This window comes from Osmerus mordax, chromosome 16, assembly GCF_038355195.1.
Source record: "Osmerus mordax isolate fOsmMor3 chromosome 16, fOsmMor3.pri, whole genome shotgun sequence".
Taxonomy (NCBI): Eukaryota; Metazoa; Chordata; class Actinopteri; order Osmeriformes; family Osmeridae; genus Osmerus; species Osmerus mordax.
Window position 1 is genome coordinate 12,991,251 of NC_090065.1, and position 16,822 is coordinate 13,008,072.

General features: G+C 46.7%; 1 protein-coding gene across 2 annotated transcripts; it reads left to right on the forward strand.

Moving 5' to 3' along the window:
* The first annotated feature begins 202 nt into the window (after positions 1-202).
* npc1 (Niemann-Pick disease, type C1) lies at positions 203-14,096 on the forward strand. Of its 2 annotated transcripts, XM_067253527.1 has the most exons (25): positions 203-301; positions 2,209-2,337; positions 2,506-2,612; positions 2,869-3,041; positions 3,237-3,404; positions 3,587-3,836; positions 3,945-4,027; positions 4,158-4,528; positions 4,809-5,035; positions 5,845-5,945; positions 6,142-6,244; positions 6,377-6,566; positions 7,049-7,231; positions 7,319-7,433; positions 7,726-7,853; positions 8,221-8,355; positions 9,800-9,889; positions 10,047-10,237; positions 10,451-10,566; positions 10,931-11,060; positions 11,175-11,357; positions 11,707-11,938; positions 12,189-12,302; positions 12,514-12,676; positions 12,921-14,096. In XM_067253527.1, the coding sequence occupies exons 1-25, from the start codon at positions 224-226 to the stop codon at positions 13,001-13,003; spliced, it is 3,843 nt and encodes a 1,280-aa protein (XP_067109628.1). In that variant the 5' UTR covers positions 203-223; the 3' UTR covers positions 13,004-14,096. The 2 variants fall into 2 exon arrangements, with proteins under 2 accessions (XP_067109628.1, XP_067109629.1); XM_067253528.1 differs by lacking the exons at positions 203-301; positions 2,209-2,337; positions 2,506-2,612; positions 2,869-3,041 and having other exon boundaries at positions 3,313-3,404; positions 3,553-3,836.
* Positions 14,097-16,822: the final 2,726 nt, after the last annotated feature.

The following is a 16,822-nucleotide window of genomic DNA, read 5'->3' on the forward strand; positions in this document are numbered from 1 at the left end:
AAATGTGGCTAAAAATATATATGTTAGTAGACATATTTGTCTTTATTTTGCATATTAATAATAAACTTATAAATAATTTAAAAGTGTTGAATTGATGATGTCCAATAGGTGGCAGTAGACAGTTAATTTGTTTTCGTGAAGAAGAGAAAGGCAATAACAGGAAATGTTTTATGCGGTGTCGCAACGTCACTGCACTGTCAGTGTAGGTATTTTGAAAAGAGGGATGGGACCCTTATCACAGAGAACACATTTCTCTTTGTTTTTCCTCTTGATAATTATAATAGAGGGGCAATATCAATGGGTAAGTGAATATCACTAATGAAACGATAAATTGTTGGCTAACCCATTTGCTAGCTAGCTAGTACTGTAGCACTAGTTAGATGTTAGCTTGCTATCAAGTTTACCTCAGAGCGCTGTGTTGTTCTGATGAACTTTCTGTTCTAGCTCCGTAATGCGCAACAAAGAGAGAAGAGTATGTCAAATGTCAAATTTACAGTCAGAGTGTGGATGAAATGCTGGGCAAAAGATCATGATATAACGATGCTTAGTTTTAATCATGTGATGTGAGCTCTGTGTGAGATTGCAAGCTAAGCATATCAGGCTAGCTGGCTAGCTAACGTAGGCAGCAAATGAGGCACAACTCATCATCCTTCTAAAACCTCCATGTCAAGTTAAACAACGCTAAACAACTCTATAACCATCAACTAGGCTACTTGTAGGATTCTATGATACTAGCTACTAGTATCATTGAAAGGGTCACGTCATTGTTACCCAATTTACCCAATTTTACCCAATCGACCAAAAGTCGACGGTTACATGATCGTAATAGTTGAAAATGCATTGTGGTCCACATGTGGTCTTATCAAATGTCAAAAGTATTTAATACTGTACAGTAGACATCCTGACACGACTGGTTAAAAAGGCTAATCTACTAGTTAATGGTTATTCCAACTGACTCTAGCTTTTCCATCTATTCAGAGTTGCAGTTTTTCCTTAAATCGCTTCCTCGCGTGACACAGGCAACTGTAATAAAGGAAATTGAGTACAACTGAGGAATACTGTATAGTAGCTAGTGGAATGTCCTGCCCGTCTCTTTACACAGGTTAGCTAATGACATAAGTGAGCTTAATGTTTTGTGATTCTCCAAAGCAGCTTACTCATCAAGCATGTTGCTGGGTGGGGGAGGATGGACACTTGTATAGACCGCAGCGTTAAACTGTGACAAACTAGGACTGAATTTGCATGCCACAAGGTGGCATCCAATTCATAATCCATTTCATAATCGTATGTGTTATTTGTCACTGAACATTTAAGTGGATAGAAGTTCTCAAACACCCCAGTTTGTAGATGGCAGTCTAAAGTTTCCCACAAAGTTTGATATTTTAGCCAGAGTGCTTCTGTAATTCAGGAACAAGCATAGAAGGATAAAACAGTTTGTAGAATCAATAAACTCCTTTTAGAAAAAAGTGTACAAATGTCTAAATTGGACTGAGGAGGACCTCAACATGAATCATGAACATGTTTTAGAGGAAGTGAATGGTTATTCTTAGATATAACTCGAATGAGGCCCCATGGGACATATCTCATATCACTTTTTTGTGGAATAAATAGCAGTCAGAAAACCACCTGGCCTTTTAACCTTTGTGCTGCCTTTGGGGCACATGACCCAAAGGTTCACAAAGAACCATCGTTGTGTTTACCCAATTTTACCCAATACAAAAACAAATAAATAGCATTTTCTTTTAACCTTCGCAATGTGGGGGGGTCTGAGACAGCCCAACGGTTAAAAGAAAATGCTTCACCCTGTTTGGGGGTCACAATGACTGATGGGTCAGAATGACCCGAAGATAACATAATTAAAGCAGGCTAACCAAAATAATATGAGAGTGTCTTTCAATTTCTGATTGTCTCCAGGAACTTGAGAATAAACATTGTGAAATGTGTAGCCTATATTTCCTGGACATTTCCTCAGTAGTAGCACTGGTTTTGACTACAGTATCTTGGCTAATAACAAGCACAAACCCGGGTACACCTTAAGGTGGCTAAGAGGGTCATTATGATTTTATTGATTTGATAGCTTGGTGTTTGAATGTAATTAGACCTAATGTTAGTTTTCACCTGTCATGGTTTGTGATTGGATCGACGACCTCAAATAGAGATTGTAGCTTTCACAACCAGGGGTCATGCTGCTTTTGCTGTGTCACTCAGGTTCAAGCCCAGCACTGTGTGTGGTATGGAGAGTGTGGAGAGTCCGCCAAGGTCCAGGGGAAAAAGTACAACTGCAACTACACTGGCCCGCCTATACCACTCCCCCAGGAAGAGGAGGAACTGCTCAATGTAAGCTTACCCACAACCAGGAGGGCATACATCTGACATCTCATGTGTAGTGGGGGCCTTTTTTCTTGAAGTGTGATCACATTTGTTTGCTTTGCGATATCGTCTTCCCCCTTTCACCATGAAGTCAAGACAGGTCTAAGTGTGGTTGTCCTGTTTGTGGGTGTGTAGGAGCTGTGTCCAGGGTATAAGTATGGGAACCTGAGTCTGTGCTGTGATGGCCAACAACTCCGCACACTCAAAGGAAGTCTCCAGCTGCCCCTTCAGTTTCTGTCTCGGTAGGAAATCATGCCTTCATGTGTCGGCGCCGACCTCAGCCTGTCTCCTTGTTGTAATCAATTGTTTTCAAGTCTCCGGCCGGGTGTTGACATTTTTTACAATCGTACAATCTTAAGAATACGTTTGACAGAATTGGCATAGTCTAAACAGCCCACTAGCGAATGCAAATGTGTTTTACGGTTGTTTTTGGTTTAATGGTTGACCGTTGCAATGTCATGGTGTCTTCTACGCCCTCTCTGTGTGAACTCTGTGCAGCTGCCCTGCCTGTTTTTACAACCTGATGAACCTGTTCTGTGAGCTGACATGCAGCCCCCACCAGAGTGAGTTCCTCAAGGCCATCAATATCACCCACGACCCTGACCCAGGCGCAACCAACAAGTCTAACGTGGTGGAAGTGGAGTACTACATCGGAGAGACCTTTGCTAATGGTGAGGTCTGTCGGAGTTAGAGGAACTGGCATACTCCAAGCACTGTTTTGGGTCACTGTTGGCTCTTAACACCCTTTGTTCTATTTGAGAAGTTGCATTCAGAGGCTTGGCGTGACATTCAGCAGAAATATGGCTTAGTCAGTGCTAAGGGGAAGTTGTATGTGCGGAGGTAAAAAATGTCTTTGAATTTGGCAGCCATGTACAACGCGTGTAAGGACGTCCAAGCCCCGTCGAGCAACGTGAAGGCTCTTTCACTGCTGTGCGGCAGGGACGCCAGTGAATGTACCCCCACAAACTGGATCCAGTATATGTTTGACACCAGCAATGGCCAGAGCCCCTTCTCCATTGACCCCATCTTCTCAGGTAAAACAAGTCTAGAACATGGTCGCCTCCCATGTGAATAGAAATGCAAAAAGTACAAATCCCATTCTATCTTTCAGGCGAAGATCTGTATGTACTTTCTTAAAAAAAAAAAAAAAAAACAATAAAAAGCTTTGTTTTGGGAGTATAGGGTTAACCACCATCCATGTCCACTGACTCTGCAGATGTGCCCGTGTCCAACATGACGCCCATGAACAACGCCACGTTTGACTGCGCCCAGGTCCTGGACGACGGCTCGGGTCCCTGCTCCTGCCAGGACTGCAGCGCCGTCTGTGGCCCCACGCCCGTCCCTCCCCCCCGCCCCCCGCCCTGGACCATCCTGGGCATGGACGCCATGGTGGTCATCATGTGGGTCTCCTACATGGCCTTCCTCCTCCTCTTTGCCGGCGCCGCGGTCGGCGCGTGGGGCTACAGGTGAGGAAGGGCTGAAGGCTCACGCCGTCGACTGGGACTCAACTGGGAGCCGTTTGTGATTTGAATGCACTGTTCTAACCATGGCTCATCCGGCTTTCATTGGTTCAGGAAAAGGACAATCATGTCAGAGTATGGGCCCATATTGGACAGCAACGACCCTCTCTCCCTGAACAACGATAGCATCGACCAAGGTACCCCCCCTCTTAGCAACGAAGCCTTTCGAACCTTGAACCTCTAAACTTGAGTCTGTGCTGGGGCACCATGACCTGGCCGCGGCAGCGTCCCTGACCCCCTGAATGTTTCTTTTCCCCGCCGTTCCAGTCGACGCGACGTGCGGCGAGACGCTGGGCGAGCGCTTTGAGAACGCCCTGCGCATCCTGTTCACCCGCTGGGGCTCCTTCTGTGTGCGGCAGCCCCTCCTGGTGGTGCTGAGCAGCCTGGTCCTAGTGTCCGCCTGCTCAGGGGGCCTGGCCTACATGCGCATCACCACGGACCCGGTGGAGCTGTGGTCGTCTCCCAGCAGCCAGGCGCGCCAGGAGAAGGAGTACTTCGACAGCCACTTCGGGCCTTTCTTCCGGGCGGAGCAGGTCATCATCACCACCACCGTCAACGCCAGCGTTGTCTACCAGCCCTTCTACGGGGGCTTGGACGTCCCCTTCCAATCCATCCTGGACATTAATGTCCTGCACCAGGTGAGGCAGACGCCTGCCCCAGAGGGGTTGGTGGGATTTGTAGTTTCTACTTTTTTTTTTTCTGTTCTGAGTAATCTTGAGAAGTTGCGAAAGGCTGCAGAAGGCTTCCGTTTCGTGTTTTGCATTTCGTGACAAAATGTCTTAAAAAAAAACTGCGTATATTGTTGCTTTAAGAAGCTAGGATTTGAGGTGTTGATTCAGGATGCCCTGTCAGGATGCCCTGTGACATTTCTGCTGCAGTTCCAGCTGACTGTGTGACACTCTCCCCCTGTCCGGTCAGGTGTTGGACCTGCAGCTGGCCATTGAAGGCCTGGTGGCGTCCTACGGGGAGGAGAAGGTCACGCTGAAGGACATCTGCCTGGCGCCCCTGGCCCCCTACAACAACAACTGCACCATCCTCAGTGTCCTTAATTACTTCCAGAACAGTCACACGCAGCTGGACCGCGTCATCACTGATGACTTCTGGACCATAGCTGACTTCCACACCCACTTCCTCTACTGTGTCAGGTGACTATGCCTCTGCTAAGTACCGCTGCATTCCAGTGCACCTGCTGGACAGGAAATTACCTGGCTATATGCAGACCAGTCTCTCATTTCCTCTAACCATTTTTTTTTTCTTTTCTTGAGGTGTTGAGAATAGGGGAATGTCTGCTGTGCAGACAGGGCATTGCACAATTTTCTCTCTCTGTCTCTCTCTCGTTCGTTCGTTCTGTTCTGTTCAGAATGCTTTATTGGCATGACAGTTCGGGTTGAGCAGTATTGTCAAAGCAGTCCATATTGAATGGACATTTTAACATATATATATCATTTTCATCAACATTTTACAAGAAGTCTAACAGTAATAATATGGCAAAATAACAGTAACATAGTAAGTTGGGGACTGTAGAAAAGTAACAGATAAATCTTACAGTAAGAGTAGAAAGGTTTTAACAGACAAGGTTGATTCACTGTCCCTCAGGTTGTGACATTTAGATACATATCTAGCAGCAAGGCTTGCAGTAGGCCCTTTGCCCAGAGATATCCTTAATTTCTCATTTATGTCAAGTTCTGTGTAGTTTTCAATTAACTGGTTACATTTTTGCCCAGATCTCTCTCTCTCTCTCTCTCTCTCTCTCTCTCTCTCTCTCTCTCTCTCTCTCTCTCTCTCTCTCTCTGCCTCTCTCTCTCTCTGCCTCTCTCTCTCTGCCTCTCTCTCTCTCTCTCTAACTAACTACAAAAGGAAGCTCAGGCATTACATACCATGTCTTGTGTGTGAGATATCTGCCGGTGACACTGTGGTGACAGTTTGCTGATTTTTGTCCCTGTCTTCTCACCAGTGCTCCAGCCTCCCTGAACGACACCAGCGCCCTCCACGACCCCTGCATGGGCACCTTCGGAGGGCCCATCTTCCCCTGGCTGGCGCTAGGCGGCTATGACGGTTAGTTAGTCTCCAAACCACGTCATGTAAAGTGATTTGGGAACACATTGTTTGTGCTGGGTTTTTTTTGTGGGGGGGGGGGGGGGGGGGGGGGGGGGGGGCAGTTCTGCAGTAAACCATCGGAACTCTCCGGAGCTGTGTCCGCATAATTCCCTGACCGTTGCACTTACTGCACGTTTGTTTCCGTCCGCCGTAGCCACCAACTACAACAACGCCACAGCTCTGGTGATCACGTTTCCTGTCAACAACTACCACAACGACACTGTCCGGATAGGCAAAGCCCTGGCCTGGGAGAAAGAGTGAGCACCCATCGTCCCACACACCCTGACCGTGCACGTTCACGCATGCATGCGCCGTACATGTTGTGCCGCTGCACCATCTCCAAAACCACGTGGGGTTGCCGTACCGACCGTGCCCCCCTGCCCCCCCAGGTTCATCTCCTTCCTGAAGAGGTACGACAACCCCAACCTGACGCTCGCCTTCAACGCCGAGAGGAGCATCGAGGACGAGATCAACCGCGAGAGCGAGAGCGACCTCAGCACGGTGGTGGTCAGCTACGCCATCATGTTTGTCTACATCTCCCTGGCCCTGGGACACATCCACAGCCTGAGAAGACTGCTGGTGAGGCTGCACACACACACACACACACACACACACTCGCTGAACCAGTCACTAGGATACAGGACTGTGTCTCAGTTTAGTCCTGGTGCTCCAGTATAGGACTGTATAGGATGAGAGGCTGAGCTATGATTCATGAGTTGGATGGCAACAGCTCTCGCTGTGTGTACTTAGACAACAGTCCTTCATAAATCAAGCAAGGTCGATACCTGCTTCCCCCTAGCCATGCAAATACTTCCCTTCACATCCATCTTTAGAGCTTCGCAATCGATCACCTATTCAGTTGTAAACTGAACTAGTCTGACTTCCTCGATTGCTTCCAGGAGTTGGAAAACGAGGAAGTAGCCCTAAGCATAATAAGGAACATGTGGGGTAGTAAAGAACGTCTGACTCCTGATTGATCATTCACGTCGGCGCTCGGGAGAAAAGCCCCAAAACGACCCCCGCGTTAAACCTGCGGGTGGTGTTGTGCGCGTCCTGACCAGGTGGACTCTAAGGTCTCCCTGGGCGTGGCGGGCATCCTGATCGTGCTGAGCTCCGTGGCGTGCTCGCTGGGCATCTTCAGCTATGCCGGCGTGCCCCTCACCCTCATCGTCATTGAGGTCATCCCCTTCCTGGTGCTGGCTGTGGGGGTGGACAACATCTTCATCATCGTGCAGACCTACCAGGTACCCTGCCACACACACACACACACAGATGGATATGCATGCGTGTGCCGACGCTGTGCAGTCATGTTGTTGCGTGTCGCTGTGCAGAGGGATGAGAGGATGCCCCAGGAGGAGCTGGACCAGCAGATCGGCCGTATCCTTGGAGACGTGGCTCCCAGCATGCTCCTCTCTTCCTTCTCCGAGACGGTGGCCTTCTTCCTGGGTAGATGCCTCTCTCTCTGTCTCTCTCTCTATCTGCCTCTCTCTATCTGCCTCTCTCTATCTGCCTCTCTCTATCTGCCTCTCTCTATCTGCCTCTCTCTATCTGCCTCTCTCTATCTGCCTCTCTCTATCTGCCTCTCTCTCTCTCTGCCTCTCTCTCTCTCTGCCTCTCTCTCTCTCTGCCTCTCTTGCTGTACCACACACTCAGACGCACACACCCAGGGTCTAACTGGTAGTGGTTGAGGTGGTGACCGGGTGGTTCCGGAGTGCTGACGGGCGTGTCCCTCCCACAGGAGCCCTGTCCACCATGCCGGCGGTGAGGACCTTCTCCCTGTTCGCCGGCCTGGCCGTCTTCATCGACTTCCTGCTCCAGATCAGCTGCTTCGTCAGCCTGCTGGGCCTGGACGCCAGGAGACAGGAGGTGAGGAGGGGGCCGGGCCGGGGGGTGGGGTCCTCGATGGAGAGCTGGAGGGGGTGTGTGAGGTTAGCCACTCGCACACCCCCTCTCACAGGGGCGGGGTAGGGGTGAGGGATGAGAGTAAGATTCGGGGAAAGGGGGTGGGGGAGGAAAGAGAAGAGTGGGAGCAGAGGGGGGGGGGGGGGGGGGGGGGGGAGAGTGGGAGCAGAGGGGGGGGGGAGAGTGGGAGCAGCAACCATCCCTGTAAACCCCTGCTGCTCGTGTCAGTAGCCACACCGGACGTGGCGTTTGGGGAAGTGGTCCGAACGGCAGCTCTCGTCTCCTTCCTATAGAACTGTATACGTGCCGTCACGTTCTGCTGTGTCTGCAGGGGAGCCGTCTGGACATCCTGTGCTGCGTGAAGCTTCCGGAAGGACAGGAGGAGAAGACTGACGGGTTGCTCTTCCGCTTCTTCAAGAAGGTCTACGCCCCCTTCATCATGAAGGAGTGGGTCAGGCCTATCGTGGTGAGCGCCGCACATGCATGCCTATACTACAACCAGTGTTGGGGGGGTCACGCGTTACATCAGATTATTACTTAAGTGAGTAACAAAGTAATATCACACGTTACTTTTTGACATTGAGTAATATTATTACAGTTATTTATTTGGTTGCTTGCGTTACTTGTCCAAGTTACTGCATGAATTCAACAAAGGACTTAAATAGCCTTACACAGATTTGTTGCCTAAAGGACACTTCCTGGGCGCAGTATCTTACTGTTTGCCTTTGAGTCATGCTGCAGACAAACGCAACAGCAATCATGGACACAGAACGTGTTCTGTTTTCGGCGTGGAAATATTCACACTATTTCGCTTTCATTGAAGATATTGGAAAAAACATGAAAGTGAAATGCAAACTGGGCCCCAACAAAATATTATCTACTGCTAAAAACGGCACTTCAAACTTCTGGAAAGTGTCCACAGAGAAACGAAGCTGGCAGCTAGCGAACAATCCACTTTAAACCAGAAGAGAGATGGCGAGCCCGTTTCCACAACTCGCTACTAAAAGTAATAGTCATAATATTACTTTGTACAGAAATAAATAATGTAACTTAATCACACTACTGTCACTGAACAATAATAAGTAATAACTAATATATAACTTTGAGTAACTTCCCCCAACACTGACTATAACACACTTCTCCTGATGAACTCATTTGGTCAACTTCCATAGTCCAGGATTGGGCAGCATTTGAAATTCCCCAAATTTGATATTAAAGTCCCTGTAAAGCAGAACTTAAAATGTGTTTTAAGTTCATCACACCACAGAAGAATGTGTTGTTAACTACCCATCCAAATTGTAAAAAAGTATGTTAAATTAGGCTTTGAAATCGTGAGAAAATCAGCAGTCTTCTCTGCTTGAGACCTGGGGGGGCGTGTCGCCCAAAGGAGCTGAAGCTCCGCCCCCTCAAATGTATTGAATTTAGCAACACTAGCTAAATCAATTGCAGATATCAGAACAGACCTACCTGCAGTCTCTGAGTGTCTTAGGTGTTAATTACTTTGTCTTTGCATCGTACCAGCTGAGTAACAGAATGCAGGTTATATAAACCGTCTGTGATCTGACGTAGATATGTCGCTGTGACGTAGATAAGTTGGGTTTTGCCCCGCTTAAACAAAACCTGAGCTGAAAACAGGTGAGAAACTGTTCTTCGGTCTAACTCCACATTTCAGTACGACACACTTTTAGAGCTTTGCACATACTTTCAGGAACTCATTTCACACGTATATAATGTACTGAGAAGCAAATCATGGAATTTGCTTTACAGCATCTTTAAGGTTTTTCCTCTGGTGTTTTACAAAAACCTCAGCTAGCGTTATTAGAATTTCACCCCAACTTGCTGTATTGAACATTTAATGTATAGAAATGTTAGTCCGTGGAGATTAAAATCCCCCCCTCCACCCCCTCCAGGTTGCTGTGTTTGTGGGCATGCTCTCCTTCAGTGTTGCCGTCATCAACAAGGTGGAGATCGGGCTGGACCAGAAACTCTCCATGCCTGATGTGAGTTCCTCACAAACAAACACAGCTTTTACAGGGATCATGTGTTTCATGCTTACTTCATAAACCCCCCCCCTCCAACATCTCACATGATGTCTTACCCTCGAACGCCCTAGAACTGTGATTCATGACCCCCCCCCCTCCTTGTACCTCTGCCCAGGACTCGTACGTGCTGCAGTACTTTAAGAACATGAGCGAGTACCTGCACACGGGCCCTCCTGTGTACTTCGTGGTGGAGGAAGGCCACGACTACATGAGCCTGGCCGGCCAGAACGCCGTGTGCGGAGGGGTGGGCTGCAACAATGACTCCCTGGTCCAGCAGGTCTACACCGCCTCGCTCATCGGCAACTAGTGAGCACGCACACACTCCCAATGTCGTTTCACCTTTGGACCCAGTGTTGAAACACCCCCAACCTTCCAGAATGGGTCAGATTAGGTCAGGTGGTTGTCGGTTTCCTGTGATGGTCAACGGAACATTTCCAAGTTCTAACCCCTAAATGATATCCCAAACTTTTGACACGTGTATATATAGTCCTTAACAGAAGATAACCTCTCTCCTCCCAGCACGACCATCGGTTTCAACCCGTCCTCGTGGCTGGATGACTACTTTGACTGGGTCAAGCCCCAGTCTACCTGCTGCAGATATTTCAACTCATCAGGGGCCTTCTGCAATGCCTCAGGTAAACCATTACCCACAGAGTCAACACAGCCGCTGGGTTCGTCCTCACGCCTCGCACACAAACCAGCACACCCTGACAGCTGACATTGATAATAATGCCCAATAATTAGGCTCCAGTAAGCTGTGAGTGAACACATTTCTTAGGTTCGATTGAGCCTGCCCTTGTGTGAAGCTTCTGAGATGATTCCAACTGTCAGCGCCCTAAATAGAAAATGTGGTTTGGCGATGGAGGAAACGCTCGTGACCTCGAGTCGTCTCTGACGCAAGCGGTTACGGAAATGGCCCGGCGGCTCGTAAGATCGATTTGCGGTCGGCGAAGCGGGTCGTTTATGTTTCCGTAAACGTGTCTGTGCTCTCCTCGTCAGTGGTGGATCCGTCGTGCGTGCCCTGCCGCCCAATGACGCCCGCCGGGAAGACGAGGCCCACTGGAGGCGACTTCATGAGGTTCCTCCCCATGTTCTTGTCGGACAACCCCAACGTCAAGTGTGGAAAAGGGTAACTCTTCCTCCTGAGTCAAGGTCGCATGTGTTTTGAACACTCGTTTCCGGAATCTTCCCCCTTCTGAGAAGTCAATAGGAAATGGACATGTAAGATGGCCGTGTTTTTCAGAGGCCATGCAGCTTACAGCACAGCGGTTGACCTGCTGGGGAACGATTCTGTGGGGGCAACTTACTTCATGACCTACCACACCATCCTGAAGGACTCCCCGGACTTCATAGATGCCTTGAAGATGGCACGGGATCTGGCCCAGAACATCACCACGTCCATGGGTCACAAGGTCTTCCCCTACAGGTGAACGAAACTACCACCATCCACTGTTCTCTGGTTGGAGTTGGTTGAGTGGTGTGAGGGGGAAAACTGTAAAAAACCATACTTGTTTTTGTGGATAAATTGGCATGATTATAGCATGATTATAGCTGCTTTGCTTGCAACCATCTGAACTCAAAGTTCGTTGGAGTTGTTCCTCAAAATACATTAAAAGGTGGAAATGTTGGGTCATAGATAAGCATGCATGTGTCATAAATGCAGTTTTTCTTCTTCTGAGGGTGTGGTTTCCTTTTAAGTGAACCTACACACAGTGTACATTTTGACGAGGGGGGGGCGCTGACTCTCTCTCTCTCTCTCCTCATGGGTTCTGTAGCGTGTTCTACGTGTTCTACGAGCAGTACCTGACCATCGCCTACGACACGGCGCTCAGCCTGGGCGTGTCGCTGGGGGCCATCTTCGTGGTGTCGGCCGTGCTGCTGGGCTTGGAGCTGTGGTCGGCCGTGCTGGTCAGCCTCACCATCGCCATGATCCTGGTCAACATGTTCGGGGTCATGTGGCTGTGGAGCATCAGCCTGAACGCCGTGTCGCTGGTCAACCTGGTTATGGTGAGCAGAGAAACCTGCTAGAACCAGCCCACAAAGTGTCCAATGGAGAAAATGGATACTACATATTAGTGCTGTCAAACGATTACAATATTTCATCGCATTAATGTCATAGTTAACTCTATATATATTTAAGAAACTGACAGACATACAGATTTATATACTAGATTATAATATTGAAGGCCTGTACAAGCACTAAACATCCAAGTAGAGGAGCAGCAACACATGACCTGACCCCTGTGTTCTCTGCCAGAGCGTGGGGATCTCGGTGGAGTTCTGCAGCCACATCGTGCGAGCCTTCTCCATCAGCGTGAGGAGCAGCCGGGTGGAGCGGGCCGAGGAGGCGCTGGCTAACATGGGCAGCTCGGTACGTCCCCGCCCCGCCCTCACTAGACACCAGGGGTCATTCTGGGCATGTCTGGGGGGATAAAACCAACAGCAGCAGATGATTAAATACTACCAAACAACGGATGGTCCACGTTAGACAGACATGCGTTGTGGTTGTAAAGAGGAATGCATCTGAATAGCAGGAGGGGTTGTCAGAAGGGGAATCATGGATAGTGCGTTCTCATTGCCAGGTGTTCAGTGGGATCACCTTGACCAAGTTCGGGGGCATCCTGATCCTGGCCCTGTCCAAGTCCCAGATCTTCCAGATCTTCTACTTCCGCATGTACCTGGCCATGGTGCTGCTGGGAGCCACCCACGGCCTCGTCTTCCTCCCCGTACTGCTCAGCTACGCAGGTCAGACACACACACACACACTTCCTGTCCACTCAGTCACATGGTACCACCTACCTATTGACGTTAACTACTAATACATTTATAATCTATTCAATGACTTCATTGAGTTTTGAAGTAAGTATGTACATGAAACTGGATTATTTATTTATAAACAAATGTTCAATGATGCCCACTTAGCATCAAACTTTTAATGAGGGTTACAAAGTCAAACTGTCAGTCTTGACCGTTTCCTTCCTCCTGCCAGGCCCCTCTGTGAACAAGGCCAAGGTTTTCGCCGCCAACAAGCGCTTTGCCGGGACGGAACGGGAGCGCCTGCTCAACTTCTAGAGGCTTGGCGTGCGAGCAGGACTGTTGACGGGGCGCGAGCCGTTTCTGTAATTACTGACACACTCACCACTGCTGTGCAGGGACGCTACTCAGGAATACAGCAGGCAGCGCCAGAGGCCTTGTCCAACCCTTTCTCCTATACATATATAAATATTAGTTGTTTTTTTTGTGTTGAATTATTCTTTTGTACTGCCTTGCAGGGCCATTCTGTCAGTATGTAATGCACGAGCTCCCCCTAGAGGACAGCGTGAGTATTGCATAGTTTTCCCCTAGCAACACAGGAAGTGATGTGCGTATGTATTGTAGGAGAACATCATTCAGAACCCCCGGATACAGAGGTGGCCTGTCAGTTCTATATGCTATTAGTTGTTTTGTTTTGGGATTCTTATAAGGGTAACAATTTAAAAAAAGTCAATGTTTGTTTTTGTATTGCATTAACTAGAATGTGTAAAGAGATGATGATATGCAAAGGATTCTCCTTCCTCAAAATGACACTTTTGTACAACAATTTGATATTATAAAATATTCAGCGATGTCTACACAGTACTGAAGACACTGTAATATAACTAATATTAAGCAAATAATGTTAAAGACAATGAGCTTTAGGGGGGAAAAGTAATTAACAGTTACTGCAGTGAACATTTCACTGATTGTATCACGACAGCTTTATGTGAAGAGATTATTGTGTGACAATGTAACTCAGAGCTCATTGTGTATGACCTGAGGAATCTAGGGGCTGCAGCGTTCCTGTTGTTGCACACTTTACACTAGGCTTGAGTTTATTCATTGTGCAGTCATGAAGTTGGTTACAAATGATGAACAAATATCTGTGGGACCTCAATATTACTTTGTGCTAAGGTTGAGCCTAGTTCATGAAATAATATTTACATGACTCTTGATGAAACTAATATATAATGTTTTGTTGACATTTCTGTGCATTGAAGCTACATAGAAGCACAAAGTTGTGAAGTAGAAACCAAGCCAAACGTTGAATCATTTTAACATGTGGGACTTTGTGAGAGAACGGCAGAAGCTCTTGGCTTCGGCAAGAGGGTTTTTTCGTGACATTTGAAATAAATCACCACTACTAATGTGTTCTGTGTCGTAGGTTCAAAAGGTCTTGGTACAACATGAACACATCATGATCTCAGGTTGCTGGAATTGTGTGTGTGCACAAACATAGGAACCACATGGGGGTGCCAGAGAGCATTCACAGAGCTGTGATGGTCGTGTCGGGAGCTGGTTCTTCTAACTGCGTTGGCTCTGACCTACTTTCCATATCTGGAAGGCGGTGGTGGAGGAGGCTCTACAATATGTCCACACTGCAGGGGGCTGAACTCTTGGTCCTTTCAATATTTGTTTTGACATATAAATGGGTTGTGGGTCAGCTCTACAACACTGTGCACTAAAGGATTTTGTGGCTAATTTTATCCAAGAACTTTTAAACATACTCAAAATGGATGACTTTAACATACACACTCATTCTAGAATACATTGTAGAGAGTAAAGATCCCCCTGAATCCCAAACTGAGGGGGTTCACCTCCCACTTTCTCCCAGGGAGTCCCTTGTTGGCCTTCTGTCCAACCTTGTTGTCATAACCACCACCTCATGACTTATTCATCCATCTCTGTTGGAGGACTGCTCTCTGGGTCTGTTGGGCGATTCAAATATGAATTTCCCTGTGTGTGTCACTGAGGGGGACTGGAGAGGTATACTGTTATGTAAGCACTAGTGGCTTTACCTCTCTGGACCTTCACCTGACCCGGCCCTCTCACGCAATATCAACTGCTGAAGCCAAACTCACGAACCAGCTCATAGTTCACGACAGTTAACACTGCTGTGTGGCTAATGCAACTGGTCATTGTTTTAAGATATCTAAATATATATATTTTTACAATGATCCGGACCTGATACCATTGTTGATCAAATCCATCAGGTATCATCATATTAGGTGAATTCTAATACTTTTGAATCTATTTATTATAGAAGCAATGAAGCCCAACCTGACATCTCCAGTTAGTTCAATTTAAATATTAGGGAAAATGTACATCAATTTCAAGCGATTTCATTGAATCGCGATTCCATCTTCTACTGCCGGTAACGTCGTAGAATAATCTTCAAAGGTGGTTCCTTATTCATGAATGAATGCAATATGAGTAGGCTACATGCCTGCAATATCACGAGAAGGGAAAACTTAAAAGGACGTTTAAATCATAGAGATTAGGTCAATTTTTACACCGGTCTGCCAAATGTATTCGTTGATTCAGCTATGAGGCTGCCTCTTGCAGGGGAAATGAGAAGACATCATATTTCATTCTACACTTCACTCGTATTTTGAGTTGTAAATAATCAATCAGAAAACAAAAGAATACGCTCACACGTCGAATTGATAGGCTCCCAATTTGATAGGAGCTCTGAAAAAGAGCAGTTCTGAGCATCAAAAAAGATGCTTTTAAATCTATGTAATCTTTATAAATTATAAGTAGGCCCTATGCATTTTTATATAAAATATACCAAATATCAGTTGTAAAATGTCATTAAAAAACGGACCCCTGTGCAACTGACGCAAGCAAGCAAGCACACCCTACAATTTCCCCAGAAATTGTACCCTCTCTATTTATAATTGTCATACCATTACAGTGGCATGCCGTAACTAGTAAAAAACTATACCATACTAGAGAATGAATTTGGCACTGGTTTCCCAAACTTTGCATGACCTCAAATATGATTCCCCAACTAATCATTTTCAATTAAACACCTGTCTGTATTTTACTATACCGTACGTTCTTATCAAATATTAGGATTACACATCAGAGAAAATCCATACAAGACCTTGCAACAACATGGTAGCTGGCATCCCTTCTGCTCTTCCCCCCAGTCTTGGGTTTAGCCACAGGTGCAGATTGTATTATCAGACATGCAGATGTGAATAGGAGTCACAGTAAAATTACAGTTGTCTGCCAGGTGCAAGGTCAAAGTAGTTTGGCTGTGCCCTGTCTGGCACTGGTCTGCAGGAAAGTGACCTTGGATTATTAATCCTCAAATAAAAATTTGATTTTGTTTTCAACAAATGTTTATAATAATATATAAAATTCTTGTTTAGCAGACAATTGTATCCAAATCACCATACAGTGGGTGATTTGAACCTGTGACCTCCAGATTCATAGTCATGTGACCTACTACTTAGCTATACCTACCTGCTCACATGGTGTTATGCTTTATAGAAAGAAAACATAATTATATGTGGATGCATTCATAAAGAACTTGTTTTAAGTTCAGCGTAAACATAATGTAGTCCTAATGTAGTTCAGAGACTGTTAGTCTCTGAACGAGTGAACTCAAGAGTCGTCAGTTATACATTTTTACGTTGTTTCAGGCTCAAACGTGTCCACAGAGAGGCTTGGATAAGGCAGGATGACCACGCAACCCACCAAAGCAGGTTATATAAATGTTCCACCAAGCTTACAGTACTAGCAGTGACAGGTACATTTCCATTGATTGCATTCCTGCATTAAATACTTAAATACTAAGGTTATTTGGGATTTGGAAACAGTAGATTACTAATTGTGTTTGCTTTATCTTAGATGTATTTTACTCTGAAGGATATTGTGGTTATAAGAGTTGACAGGTTTTCTGTGAATTCACATATGGGTCACACAACAACAGTACACACAACTGTTATAATGACGAAAGATCAAGCTTAATAAAAGTGTCCCAAGTTTGAGGGCATAGACAGGACAATCCAACCTGTTCTCAGACAGGTTTCCAAAATATATAATCCCATCAATGCCTCAACCCTCAAATGCTAATATTTGATA

Excerpts from the sequence above, each read along its gene's own strand:
- npc1 (XM_067253527.1), top strand. The coding sequence starts at position 224 with ATGGGACCCTTATCACAGAGAACACATTTCTCTTTGTTTTTCCTCTTG. Across the intron at positions 3,837-3,944 it reads GTCGGCGCGTGGGGCTACAG|GAAAAGGACAATCATGTCAG; the intron begins GTGAGGAAGGGC and ends TCATTGGTTCAG. Across the intron at positions 11,939-12,188 it reads CGCTGGTCAACCTGGTTATG|AGCGTGGGGATCTCGGTGGA; the intron begins GTGAGCAGAGAA and ends GTTCTCTGCCAG.